This window comes from Lontra canadensis, unplaced genomic scaffold, assembly GCF_010015895.1.
Source record: "Lontra canadensis isolate GAN:19392208 unplaced genomic scaffold, GSC_riverotter_1.0 scaffold18, whole genome shotgun sequence".
NCBI classification, from domain to species: Eukaryota; Metazoa; Chordata; class Mammalia; order Carnivora; family Mustelidae; genus Lontra; species Lontra canadensis.
The window spans coordinates 24,364,940-24,379,755 of record NW_022631012.1 but is presented as its reverse complement, the minus strand read 5'-3'; the positions used below and the strand labels follow the sequence as shown (position 1 = coordinate 24,379,755).

The 14,816-nt window shown below is 39.2% G+C and overlaps 1 protein-coding gene across 5 annotated transcripts in view; it reads left to right on the top strand.

Moving 5' to 3' along the window:
- The window catches only part of GULP1 (GULP PTB domain containing engulfment adaptor 1), a 95,389-nt gene that overhangs the window by 38,074 nt on the left and 42,499 nt on the right, over positions 1-14,816 (top strand). For all 5 annotated transcript variants that reach the window (XM_032860261.1, XM_032860259.1, XM_032860258.1 and 2 more), the window contains exons 3-4: positions 4,938-5,009; positions 11,611-11,709. In XM_032860261.1, coding sequence (XP_032716152.1) covers positions 4,938-5,009; positions 11,611-11,709 — 171 coding nt within the window. The remainder of the gene's footprint in view (positions 1-4,937; positions 5,010-11,610; positions 11,710-14,816) is intronic.

The window sequence follows — 14,816 nt, the reverse complement described above, 5'->3', positions numbered from 1 at the left end:
AAAATATCTGGCTTTTAAGCTTTCTGTTCTCTTGGGCTGGCCTGCCTTCTCCCAGATATCTGGATGGATCATTGTTTTTGATCGATTTTTACATCAACTTACCAGTGAGGTCTCCTCCCAACGTCTTTAAAATGGTATGACTCACGGCACAATGGCACACTCACACTCACACTTGGCCATTCTGCCCCTGATCCCTGCTGTCCTGTTTTCCTGCTGGAGGCAATGTGTTTGTTGGACTTCAGATTTTTAGTCCTCTCTTTTTTGTCCCTGCTTCCTCCCAGATTTGTTCCTGTTTCTTTGTTTTTCTCCCGGTTTTCACGTGCGCAGATACGGACACAGACTTAGGTGCTTTGATATTGAAGGCTCAGGCCCTGAAGGCTGACTGGCTCCGTGTCCCTGGGGAGCGATCAGATGGGCCATCTGCTTCCTGCGGAGACACAAACCATCAGCAAGATTTTCTCTTTATTCCCCTGGGGCCACACTCCCTAGGGAGGAATTCTCCCACCTGGAAGCTTATAAGACTAGGATGGGAGACAAGATGGGAAAGGGGCCCAGCGGCCTGCAAATTCCCTGTGTGGACTTTGGCTGAGTTTCTTTGTTTTGGTGACAAGCTCTGTTCTCAGCCCGCCTGAACGTTTTGCCCTTCAGAGCTCCAGTGGCCCTTTTTTTCTCCAGCTAGTTAACAATTCAGTGGTTTGATTGAGTTCCTTTTGTTCTGTTACCCTTCAGGCACCAGGCAGAGTAGAAAAAGATGATTTGCATACAAGCCTTCTGTTAGCACTTGCAGCAAGAGCCTTTGCTGCTTCTGACTTTGTGTGCTGGACTGTATATTTCCAAATGTAAGCAGTCAAGTGTTTAATGGTGTCTTGGGTCAGTTTCTCCTATTGTGGGAGAAAGATCCTGAGACAAAGATTCAGGTGCTGGTGATTTATTAAGGGAGTGCTCCCAGGAGCACCCAGCAAGTGTGGGAAGGCCGAACCGACAAGAACTCGAGGATGAGAACAGCATCAAGTAAAGGCCTGACCTCTGTCTGATTCTGAGTGAACCTGGGCATAGTGTTAATACATCATAGACTTTACTCTGTGTCTACGCAGAGGAGCTGGGCGTTTGTACTTCATACTAGTCATTGGCTAAAAAGAAGGCGTGACTGGAGAAGGCGGGAAGCAAAAACCTCCCAGGCATTTCTAGCTCAGTATTGGTCAGTGGCTCTTTACCCTAAGGGAATCCTCTGAAGGTCTGGAGTGTGAGCTCTTTTGTTTTTTGTTAAGATTTTAGTTAATGATTTGAGAGAGTGAGGGGAGGGACAAAGGAGAGGGACAGGCAGACTCCCCGATGAGCAGGGAGCCAAATGTAGGGCTGGATCCACGACCCTGGCTGGGATCATGACCTGAGCTGAAGGCAGATGGTTAAGGACTGAGCCCCCAGGCGCCCTGGAGTGTGAGCCCTTACAGCAAAGTGCGTGGAAGCTAGAGGATAGGCCCCGCGACGATAAAGCGGATGCCTCAGAGGACTGTGGAGCAGGTGCTAACAGTGTCCATCCTAGTCCATACAGCCATTAGATGAAGAAATGGGGTCCTCATGATGATAAAGCACTTTCCAGAGTTGTGTTAGAAGCTCGTGGTAACTGATCTTTAGAACAATTTTATAAGGAGAGAAGAGCAATATCGCCATCCTGATTTCTCAAAGTCCAGTACATCGGAGATGAAGCGCCTTTTCTAACATCTTCAGATTGTAAGTCTAGAGTTTATGCTGGCTGCATCGTATTTAAGTTACATAAATATTTTACATAGACATACAGAAGGCATATAAGTATGATTTATTTAACATGAGTAAGTAGCACGATGACTCTTATAATTTAAAAAGTACTGGAAATATTATAAAGAATGATGTACTTTTTGCTTTCAAAATCATTTCCATTTAGGCTCTCTAACACTGCCTAGGAAAACTGGGTTGAGTGGCAGGCTCCGTATTAGATGTCTGCACTGTTTAATTCCTACCATCATTCAAGGCTTCTCTCTGTGTTTCGTTCTTCGGATGATTTAATTAAAGCCAGTGTGAAAAAAATATATACGTATTAAAAGGTTCCTGGAGCCCTGCAAGAGGTTCATTCATTTAGAATGTACTTGGAGTTCTTCTGTAATTTTCCCATGGGGGCCTGTTCACATGTAATACTTATGACTCATGGCATTTCTGCCAAAGAATGAATATTCTTCCATAAATATTTCCAGTAACTCTTACAGTCTGTTCTTGACACATCACACACTTCCTTCTAGGTCGAGAGTCACTTACCAACAAGGAGTCTGCCTTTGTTTCCCTGTGTTTCAGAACCCCAGACCACTCACTGATGGAGAATCTCTCCCCGTGTGATGAGTTCAGAGACAGGGAGAGCAAGAATTTGCCCCACGGATTAACTCAGAACCAGAAAGCCCCAATTACGTTAAGTCTCCTCCTGTCGCTTGAACCCTTGATCCCTTCTGGGGATCTAAAATGGTGCTTTTCAAACCTGGTGACACATTAAAGTCACCTGGGGAGCTTTAAAATGCACGGATGCCCTGGCTGTGCCCCAGACCAGTTAAATCAGACTCGTGGGCGCTGGTCCGCCAAAAGCCCCCATGGGGTTTTCCTCATGCAGCCGAGGCTGAATGCGCTGATCTGGAGTGGAGGGGATGTGACGGGTCCGTTGGTGTCAAGAATAGACTTGACTGTGCCCCGCATCTCAGAAGCAGGTTTTCAATTCCCTTTAAGCTGAGAATTTCTCCCCCTATTTTGGTCTTTTTCAAAGGCCTGGTTGGCCAACTTGAGGTCACGCCTGAGCAGACACCGTGCCTGACCATCCCGTAGGTAGGCCATCAGAGCAGTTTGGGATGGTTTGAGCCCATAAGAACAAGGAGCTGTTGCAGCCTACGGAATCCGACCTGAAACATTTCTGCCCTAACGCTTCCGAGCCTCCCTTTCTCCTCCGTGAGCTCCCGAGAACGTGGTCCCTCGGTTAGCACCTGTGTTTGCAGATCAGCTTTTGTGTGTGCCCCCCCCACCCCTGCTGTCCCCTGACCTGGTACTGTTTCCTCACTCTGTTTCTCCGACTTCCGCATAAGGAATCATCTATGATGTTTTTAGAAATGCAATTGCCTTAACCCTACCTTAAAAGATGTTGATTTTTTAGACCAGGGCATCTGCGTTGTTTTATTTTCACCTGTTCCCCCAGGGAATTCTTACGCTGGTAATACAGAGAGCCCATTCTGAAAAACCACAACTCTCATTTCTTTAGTTGTTTTTGTTGTTATTTTTCCAGGAATGAAGGAAGGAATAAGGTGTGTTGTAAGAAGATACTCTGACATTACAATTTTGTTTCTTTGCATTCTGTGAGTTAACATAATAAGATTCTGCTTACTTATTTGATATAAAGTGTATATGCACATTCACGCACATATTTATATAAGAATTGATGAATTCATAACTCATATTGGTGTTATAATTGGCACCGTGTGACAAGAAAGTCTGGGAAATTATACACACTTACTGTATTTAATGATTATTTGCTGTTTTATATATAGAGAAATATTTTGTAGAATAAAATATCTGTACTAACTGGTCTTGCATATTTCAAGAGATTGGACTTTTGTGGGGCGGGGGGTGAGGGTAGATCCAAGCTAAAAACCTTCAGGGATATTTTAAAATTTAGTAAAATCGTAGTTCCATGTAACTTTTATTTTTTAATGTTGTTTAGCTTATAGCTCTTAAATGGAGTAGTTTTTAAAAAGTTTGTATTTTAAAAGCTTACATACTCTATGAGTGTCCTAATTGGAAAATAACAAAAATGCTTATTTGAAATTATGAAACGTATTAAAGCATATTAAGATCTTAAAATATACTGTGACATTTAAATCAAGTAACAAATAAAAATCATTTATATGCTTTGAATTTACAGATAAATTAATAATTTATATATTATTAATATTTTAAATCTTAAATTTTGAGGTCACCTTTATTCCTTTCCTGCTAACATAAAGTAGTTTTTGTTTCCTTTCCTGTAAAACCTTTCAAATAAAATTCTTAGGGCTGCCTCAGTGGCTCAGTTGGTTGAGCATCTGCCTTTGGCTCAAGTTATGATCCTGGGGTCCTGAGATTGAGCTCTTGTTGGGCTCCCTGCTCAGCGGGAGCCTGCTTCTCCCTCTCCCTTTGCCCCTCCCACCCACTCATGCTCGCTCTCTCTCTTTCTCAGATGAGTAAATAAAATCTTTAAAAATAAATAAGGGGTGCCTGGGTGGCTCAGTGGGTTAAAGCTGCTGCCTTTGGCTCAAGTCATGATCCCGGGGTCCTGGGATCGAGCCCCGCATCAGGCTTTCTGCTCAGCAGGGCACCTGCTTCCCTTCCTCTCTCTCTCTGCCTGCCTCTCTGCCTACTTGTGATCTCTGTCTGTCAAATAAATAAATAAAATCTTTAAAAAAAAACCTAATTAAAATAAATAAATAAAAATAAATAAATAAAATATTTAGGAAAACTAGTTTTTTAGGAAGTCTTTGGATAATAGAAATTTTATGTGGTTAAGTAGTATATTTACATTTTCATATAATATAAAGTAACAAATTAATAAATCTGCTTAAGTAGGATTTGGGTTTGGATTATTATCATTACATGTGTATATTGTCGTCGTTGTTATTTTAGCGATTTTATTTATTTGAGGGACAGAGAGAGCACGAGGGGCGTGGTTAGGGGCAGAGGGAGAGGCAGAAGCAGACTCCTTGCTGAGCAGGAAATCCGACGTGGGAGTCCATCCCAGGACCCTGGGATCACGACCCGAGCCGAAGGCAGACGCTTAACTGACTGAACCACCCAGGCGCCCCCCATGTGTATGCGGTTATGCCATGTTACAGTTCAAAGTGATACAGTGATGTACGACGTGGTAAAGCCTGCATCTGACAAATGGCCATTTTCAGTTTCTTGGCAGTACAGAAGTGGAGCAGCCTAAAGGAACAGAAGTTGTGAGAGATGCTGTCAGAAAACTCAAGGTAGGGGAGGGCCTCCAGATGGAAGTCTCATGTGTTTATCCTGTCTTAAGTCATCAGTAGGTTGATGCATATTCAAAGTGTGAATAGCTTTGTGGCAGATACTAGCTTTGTCCTATTAAAAGGTAGTAAATATCAACCAGATCAGGGAAACACATTTAATAATAAACGATTATTTTTTTTTTAATGTGGCACATTCTTCCTATTTGTCCATAATTTCTCCTGTTCAACAACAACAAAAAGTGGCAGTGTTCCCCAAGGTTGGCATTCAGTAGCTTGACTTTACTTGCTTGGACAAGGGTGACCCATGCCCTGACTCAGAGGCTGGTGAGGGCGTAGCAGCTCTAACAGGAGATCACGTCCGCTAGCGGGAAGTGTGGAGTTAGAGTGGGTTCCAAAGCAGAATTTTGCGACACCATGTGTTGAAGATGTCCTAATGCCAAATCCCAGAGGATGTGGCTGTATCCCTGCGCAGACATGGGGACTGGTGAGACCAAGAGAGCAGAAGAGACATTAAATAAGCAAATCCATACTCATTATCACGTTTCCTGAGAAAATTCTCTGTAAAATGCCACGTATCTTAGCACATTTTTCTAAGTGTGCCCCATTCCAGAAGACCCTGTTCTCACTGAGATATGAAGAATTGAAAAATTCCTTCAATAGAATTCTCATCTTTATCTCATTAAGAAAATCTAGCAAACGACTGCATTTTTTGTTTTTTTACATAATTCACTGGTTTTTGCTGTATTCTCACGGTTTTTCCCAGAAACAAACCTGCTCTAACTTTCTTTAGTTTAGAGATTATCCAGTTATTTCACAAGAGGGAGAGGCCTTTGGTCTTGGCTGGCAAAGTCCTCAACATGAAAAACATGCCTCTCTGCCTTGAGAATGTCTTATCAGGTGGAGTCTGCTGATGTTTAAACTGAAGAACAGTTTAGGTGGGCTGGCGCGTATTCTGGGGGAAGAAAGTAAAATGGATAATAAGTTTATCTATGCACTTTACACGTAAATCATTTACTACTGCTTCCAAGAAAATATGCTGAAAGTTTCCAAAATGATATCTCTCCCATTTGGGAAAAAAGTGAACTGGGCAGTCATTTCTTTCCATTGCTCATTCATTAGGTAATAATTCAGACTTGGCCTTGTTTGATCAGTACTTTTAAGTACTAACAGAAGATTAGAAAGACCTCACAGTTTATGAACTGTGAACATTTATGAACTGTGAACATTTAGAATAATATTCTCTTCAAAATATTCAAATATTCAAAAATTCAAAAAATATTCAAATATTCAAAATATTGCAAACTCAGCAACAAATCCAGCTTCACTACAATCAGAATTTTTTATAGAAGAAAAATGGTATTTATACTTAATGTGTCTTTATGTCTAGACTTTAATGTGTCTTTATGTCTTTATGTGTTTTTATTCCGTCAACTCAGATCCCAAACCAAAAGGATTAAATTACACTATGACCAGGTGACATGTAGAGGTATTTGAAATTAAGTGCTTTTAAACAGTAGCTATTTTTCATACATTTTCTGGAGACTTTTTGCAGTTCTTATGTTATTTTATATTTGGGAATGTATTCCCGCTAATAAAAGAATGTGATTTGTAGTTAGTATGCAGTATAGTTTTTAAAAAATGCATGTTCACTTGATAATTTTTGTTTTTCACCTGTCTTCCAGAATAAATGTTTATCTAATAAGCAATCTTTATGCTGCTGATTGCAAAAATTTTATAGATCAGGAAAGTGTATTTAAGGGTAATGATACATAAACTAAAATAAATAAAACAATGTTTTTTTTATCTAATTTTATTTTATATATATCTTGGTGTCAGAGGTCAGAGCTACAATTCAAAGCCTTCAAGAATATTTGCATTTATTTTAGAAATGTAGACTCTGGCTCCTTTTTAATTCTGTTGTCATGAGGGAATGGCCAGAAGGTGGTGCTGTGGTTCTACCAAAAAAAAAAAAAAATTGCTCATTAACTGTTTTGTGTACACATCCCCCATTTTAATTTCCTGTTTATTTTATATATGTATTCTGATTGCCTTTTTATCCATTACACTTCAGCATTTAATTTTACTTGCCAGATAAGTTAATATTTTATTTGTATTTGCTCATTTTTCAAAACTTTGTAATACTTTAGGTACTGGTTTCTGATAAGAACTTAAAAATTTAGGATTAATATAAGATGACAGGATACTTAGAATATTTTCAATAGTGTATTTTTTTATGCTCCTATGTTTAATGATGCCTGATTATTTTTCAAGAAAAATTTTTAAATTTTGATTTTATTACATACAGCTTTTCTATTATTTTATAGAGAATTTATTTTATAAATTTTTTCTTAAATAATTTTATGTGTTAAAATTTCTTTTTTAAAGATTTTTATTTATTTATTTGATGGAGAGAGAGATCACAAGTAGGCAGAGAGGCAGACTGAGAGAGAGAGAGAAGCAGGCTCCCTGCTGAGCAGAGAGCCCGATGCGGGCCTCGATCCCAGTACCCTGAGACCATGACCTGAGCTGAAGGCAGAGGCTTTAACCCACTGAGCCACCCAGGCACCCCAATATAAGTGTTAAAATTTTTACCTTAAGATTTCATATTTGCCATAACAATATATTTTCTGTTTCTCAGTCATGGTCAACCATTTCTAATTTTTAATCCTGTTTTAGCCCCAAGATTTAAGAAAATAACAAATTTTCCAAAATGTAAGAATTTAAAAACCCTCTCAACTTCTGTATATTTAATATTAAATTATTAAGTGTTAATAAGTTATTGTTATTATTGTAATGAATTTCATTTTTTGTAGTGTTTTATTTATTTTTATCAATACAACTAGGACAAATGTCAGAGGACAGAACATATTTTATAAACAGTCTGCTCGTGATGTTTACATGTGGATGAATATTGGCATATATGTCCAAAGCTTCTTAGTTTCTCTGGGAGATAAGCAGGGGCCCAGCATTCCTCGACCCCAGTGTTAGAGGCGAGATCCCGCACCCCATACAGCTAGATTAAAATTACGGGATGCTCCCTCAGCAAAGGAGGCTTTGGGAATTGCTGCTGAGTTCCTCTAATCTTGGTCTTTTTTCCGACCTCACTCTCTCTATGTAGCATAGTACTGTTTTTTCTTCATAACCAGTTATTTAATTGTTAGGGCTTAATTTAATTTATACATACATACATACATACACAGCTGATTCCCTGTAGGATTATTAGGAATATCCTTAATGAAGTTAACAATTTATAAGAACCACAAAGAGGAAGAGTAGCTCTGAATATTTGACTCATAGTAATAAATTCATTGGTTTTCTTTCCTAATAATGTATATTCCCTTAGCAGTATAGTTAGATTTCATTGTTTTAAAGTCCTTTGAGAAATAAATAGAAATTGCATGATTGTGCTGTTGAAACACAGTGGTCCTCCCTGTAAGAAATTTTCTGTAGCTGTTCTACTTTCTAGTGACATATACTTAAGTAACTATGAATTTCCAGTAAAATACTTCATTTTTCCCTATCTTTTAATGGTGGTCAAGGATTGTTTCTGTGTATTTGTTTGTTGTATCCAGATATCCTCCAGATGCTTAGGCTTTACCCCCTTTGAATATTTTTTATTGGATTATTATATACAAATTTTGATGGGTAGATCACTATCTAGACTACCAAGAATGAATCCACTGAAGCAAACATGGAAAGAAATTCACAAAAGGCTCCTCAGGCATTAACATTCAAGTAGCAAATAGGGAGACAGAAGAATATAATGTAAGTAAGAATGATGAGCAGTCTTCAGCCTGTAAATTAGAAGTATTGTGGAGCACAGTTAAGAGGTCTGTCAGGCTTTGAGTTAGAGGGGGCATGCAAACTTAATGCAGTAATCTTCGATTTCGGAGAAAAATGGACAGGAGTGAGAATATTCTGTTTAACCTACAGATTGAGCAAATATAACCTTAGGTGTCGTCGTTTGCAACAACATGCAGCAGTTGAAACCAATAACCATCATAAGCCTTGATATGCATGAAAGTAAAACTGGGAAGTTTATTTTTTTTAATGTAGAAAATGTGTTGTGCAAAAGAAAAGAGTTACTTAGTGGGTAGCTACAAAACTAGATTCTCAACCTGACTGTTACAAGCCGGTTCTATGACCAAGGTACTGGATTGGGTGACCTGTCAGTCTTTTTTGAGCACAATTACTTCATCTTGATAAGAAGCAAAGAAAAAGGTCTCAGATGCCCTTAGATTGGATATTTTATTCCTTTTTCTTTATCTCATTCTTTTGTTTTCTTTTTCCTCCCTCCTTCCTCTTCTATTTTTTTTTTTTTTCTTTTCTACCTGTAGCCCCCACTTTTTCCTTTTTTTCATTTCTTCCATGATTTCTTCTCTTTTCCTGGCGGAAGGGAAGTCCCTCAGTGAGGTTTCATGTCCGTGGTTGTTCTGCGATAGACTTTGGGAAACTAAAAGGTCACAGGAGAGGTTGTGTTCAGATGTGGAAAATGCCGCAAGAGCCACTGCTCAGTGTCTTGTTTCTGGAAAAGAGCAGCGTCCAGGAGGCCCACTTAGCCTGGGGCTGCAGCTTGAGATGGGAGTGGCTCTACTCGGAGGCTGTCACAGAGGTGGAAGCCACTGGTTTATTTTGTGAGCCTTCCTACGTGAAAACCCCCAAATTGTTTTAATTATGCCGGTACAGGAAGGAGATTGTGAAGGGAAAATAAGCAAACTGAATCTACTTTCTTTGGGAGAGAACTGGAATAATTTTCTAAGGTCTGAAAACAAAACATGTTTCTTAAAGACATGCAAAAATTATCTGGCACGATTTCGTCCAGTTCATATGTGGACTGTAAGACTTCTGGATGCAAAATGAGTGCTGCCTGCCTTCATAGAACAGGACAGACAGGTCGCTAAAAAGTTATACCTCCCGGTTCTCCTCCTCCCCGGGACAGCACGGCAGACACTTGAAGGCATTCGTGTGTGCATTAATTACATCACTCTGATGGCAGTGCAGAGCCGTGAAAAGACAAAAGGGCTTTTAACCACTCTGTGCTCTAGAACGGGACTATACCATGTGTCCTCACATCTGTCCCACGTTAGAGAGAGATGCACAGTGCAGATAAATACGACTCACAGGAGAACACTGAAACCCCACCCTGCCTCCCATGTAGTCTATTTTGAGTCAAATGAGATGACCCATATGCTGAAAAAATGTTTCAATAGTAGGGAATAACATTTTGAGGCCCTAGAAGAGGGGTAGAAAATCCTGTTTTTTTTTTCCGTAGTCCCCCCCCCAACCATTTTTTTTAAAAAAGAAAGGTGGCGGAGGGTAGAGAGAAGTAAAGTAGGGACAGAGCAGCATTGCCAGCAGCCTTGCCAAAATCAGGACACTCGGTCAACTTTGAACTTCAGATAAACAATGAGTAATATTCTTCGTGTTAAGTATGTGTCCCAGATATTGCATGGGACATACTTACACTAAACAGCATGTATGCATTATATGTGTATACACATATGTATGGAGTGTAGATGTGTATTCTAAAATAAAAGGTTTTTTTTTTTTTAAGTCACCATTTAATATTCATATTTAACTGGGCTCTTGGAATTTTTTCCACCACTAAATCTGGCAATGATGGGAGAGAGACAGGACTCCATTTACAAAGTGCATGGATGTCGAGATTCTCTTTTTTTATTTTATAACAAAACCTAACAAGCATTTGCATACACATACCAGTTCAGTAAGAAGTTACAAGAAAGGGATTCCTGGGTGGCTCAGTTGGCCGAGCGTCTGCCTTCAGCTCGGTCATGATCTCAGGGTTCTGGGATCAAGTCCCGAGTCAGGCTCCCTACACAGTGAGGAGTGTGCGTCTCCTTCTCCCGCTGCCCTCCTCCCTGCTGGTGCGCTCGTGCTCTCTCTCTCCCTCTGTCTCTCTGACAGATAAGCAAAACCTTTAAAAAAAGTGAAAAGGCTGATAAGCTTAATTACATGGAAACAAAAAACTTTAAAAAAAGAAGTTACAATAAATATTACTATGAAAGCATTGGAAAATGTTTAGGTTTTTAAGATACAATGCTAGACTGAGTCTGGTTCTTTTAGCTGGGATAATTACTTCAACTCTTAACTTCAGTTTAAATCTGGTAACCTTTCTCTTTGCATTCATTGATTTGATTGGGTAGGATGACATACCAAATGAGGTAAGCATCTAAAAATGGCAAAGATGGTATATCCAGCACTGGTGAACTGTAAGTTCTCTAAAGGTATTAAAAACAGAAGATACACAGAGAAATAAATTGATCTTTGCTTATCTTCCCACAGTTTGCATTTTCTTAACTACTTAGCATGAATATAATTGTTTAAATATAATGAGAGAAGTATTAAAAAATTTTCTAAAGGCTACTGAGTATCTGAATTTCATGCTAATAATGGTAGATTACTATGATGACTAAATATTTTGAAGCTATTTGGGTTTATAAAATACTTTATAATGGGTAATAATTTATTTAATAGAAGTCTAGCACTGAATACAATCTCCAAATACATATTACATGTATGTTTTGTGTTCATTTTCCATGGAAACAGAATTAGAGTTTTCTGAATAACTTTTCATTTGTAGTTTGCAAGACATATCAAGAAATCTGAAGGCCAGAAAATCCCTAAAGTTGAGCTGCAGATATCAATATATGGGGTAAAAATTCTGGAACCGAAAACAAAGGTGAGTCTTCCTTTTGAGTGTCACAAGCACTCTAAACTTCCATTAATTGAGGTTATGTTCCTATTTCAGTAAGTAAGATCGGTTACCAACTGGACCTGGCTAGTTCTCAGTTAATGACAATTGAAGATCCTGTAGAATTTTTAGGAGAAAAACAACTTTTGGGAGTGCTTCCAAAGTGGCCTGTTTTGGGGATAGAAGTGTATTTAATAGTGTTTGGTCTTGTTTTCAGGAATTTTTCTTCGTGTGCTGTGGAAGAGATGGGTGAAGGGTGGTTCCCTGAGTATGAGAGGAGACAAAGCTGTGTTGTTTGTTGAAGTGTCCGGGACGGCCTCTCATTACCTGTAGATGGAATCGGTGCATATTAGTTTGCTAGAGCCACCGTGATGATAATACCACAGACATGGTCGCTCAAAGAAACAGAAATTTACTTTCTCAGTCCTGGAGGCAGGAAATCTTAAGACAACAAGGGCAGTGGTGTCAGTTTCCTCTGAGGCCTCTCCTCGGCTGGCCGACGGCTGCCCTGTTGCTTGCCTCTTCACACGGTCGTCTGTGCACATACATCCTGGTGTCTCTGTGTCTATCCAGTTTCCTTTTCTTATTAGGACACCAGTCACATTGGACAAGGGACCATCCTAATGAACTTACTTTAATGCAATCACCGCTTTCAAACCTTATCTTCAAATATAGTCACATTCTGAGGTATGGGATGGTGGTAAGGCTTCCGTGTATGAATTTTGGGGGAACATAATTCACCCCATAAGACATCATGAACTTTTTAAGTTCTTGTATTTAAGAGCCTTTTCCCCTACAAATCCAATGAAAAAAAATTTTAAGTATAACCCATTCTGGCTTCACATTTATTAATATGGATTTGTTATGGACTTCATTGTTTTTACCCCAAATACCTATGTTGAAGCCCTAAGCCCCAATGTGACTCCTTGGAGGTAGAGCTTTTAAGGTAATTATGGTTACATGCGGTCTTAATGAGGCCTTCATCTACCGGAGCTGGTGGGGTCCTGATAAAGACATCAGGGATGTGCAAACACAGAGGAGAGGCCATGTGAGGACACAGTGAGAAGGTGACCGTTGGCAACATGGAAATATGGCTCAACACGGAGTATAGAAAGAACTTCATTCGTGTTTACACTTGACAGTTAATAATGACAGATCCCTGGAAGAGCATAAAATATAAAGACTTAATTCTACAAGATGACCAATGCTAATATGTGGGGTCTGTGTGTGTGCGTGTGTGTGCACGCGTGTGAGAGAAGGAGACAGAGAGGTGGATCATGGGAATGCAAATGCAGCTCAGTGTCATCAGCTGGTGATTCTGAAGTCCTGGTAACAAGTCCCCCGTATTAGTGAGTTGTGCACTGACAGCTGTCAACCGTATCACTCTGTTCTCTAAACTTGGACTGTCAGATGTAACTTCCTCCCCCATCCTAAATCTCATTTATCAAACATCAGTGCAGTGGGATTCAACTCAGTATGATTAACCGATTGAGTTTTGAGCATTATATTTTGCCTTACTCAAATCACTGACACAAAAGCTTTCCCTCCCTGTCCCCAGGTCTCAATTTCCTAGACTTAATAGCTAATTATTAAGAGACCCAATTGAATTTTTCCCTAAAAACGTATAAGTTTTCCCAAGCTTTTAATAGGGAAAAAAAAAATCTCTTTTTTCATCCCTACCAAATCAAAGCAATCTTGGAGTTTTAAAATCTTGGAAATATCTTATAAATTCAATAATATTGCATTTGAAGAGAGAGCAACTGACTCTTTACCCATATATTACATATGAACATAGAGAATCTGAACTCTTCATCTATACATAGAACGTACCATTTTTTGGATCCACTAAAAGAAAATAACCTAAAAAAGGTTTTACCAGCTCCACTGAGCATCAGGACCCCGAGGAGATTCCTGGGAGTCCTGGTTGCTAGAATCCACTCAGGACTTTCAGGTTCAGAATCTGCTGAAAAGACTTCGCCTGTATATCATAAAAACAAACCTAGCACCACCCCATGTAACTCTGATACAGCCTGTTCTCAGACACGAGTGTAGGAAGTGTCGTTTGGGGAGACCTACATGAATCAGAGCAAGGTCTGCTGTTCTTTCTGCTTCGGATTATTTTATTTAGTTGTAGCGAAAAAAATATCATGCTCGTTAAATAAATTTATTTATATTAAATTTTGTACATGTATGAGGTAGGAGTTAAAAATTCTTTATTAATCTAAAATGGACTTCATAGAAAATAGACTATTTTTCTATGCCATGTGGTTGAATGAAGAGAGAAGAGAAAAGCCATCTCAGTGGGCTCCAGTCTGTTTCTGTGTGTTTTCCCTTTCTTCTTTTCTCACTAATCCTTCAAACGAAGATCATGCAGTGGTGGAAAGAGGTGGTGTGAGTGAAATGGGGATTTCCTTATTCTTTGTTCTGACTCCAATAAAATATGGTCAGTGTTAAAGTGTAATTGTGTTTTCACTGTGCTTGACTGTGTTCCCAAGTCTGTCCAGTCTCATCAAAAATTAGGGCTACATTTAAAATTCACAAAGATTTATCACAATAACAAAAAATTCACAAAAAAAATAAAATTACAAGTTTTAGCTTCCTAGTATTCTTTTGTCAGAAGATAGCTCTGTCAATCTAAACAAAAAGTTAAAACGATTCCCGACTGGCATTACTAAAGGCTTTCTGTGACCATACGGGGTGGTAAGTGAACAGGGCCTGTGGATGCTTTACCACCAGCCTATGTGAATGGTGTGTTTTCATGTTACTTGTAGTTTCTCCTACAAGTAGAAAAAAAAAAAAAATCAGTCGTTTTTCTCTGTTACATAGTCATGATATTTCCTCTATATTATCATTAACATGAGGATACTATTTACAAACTGGTGTGTGCCTGCTCTCAATATTTGGAAGCTGCAGGGTGGCTCAGTATTGTTTGATTGACAGTATTAACACTAAAATAAAAAATAGGTCAGCAAAAAAAAGACTGGCCAATCAGAAAAAGTATAGAAGGACAGTCTCAGACAGATATGGCCATTGTCCATCTTAGCACTAACCCCAAGAAAGGGAAGACATCCTCATCAGATGCTGTGGTGAGTTGA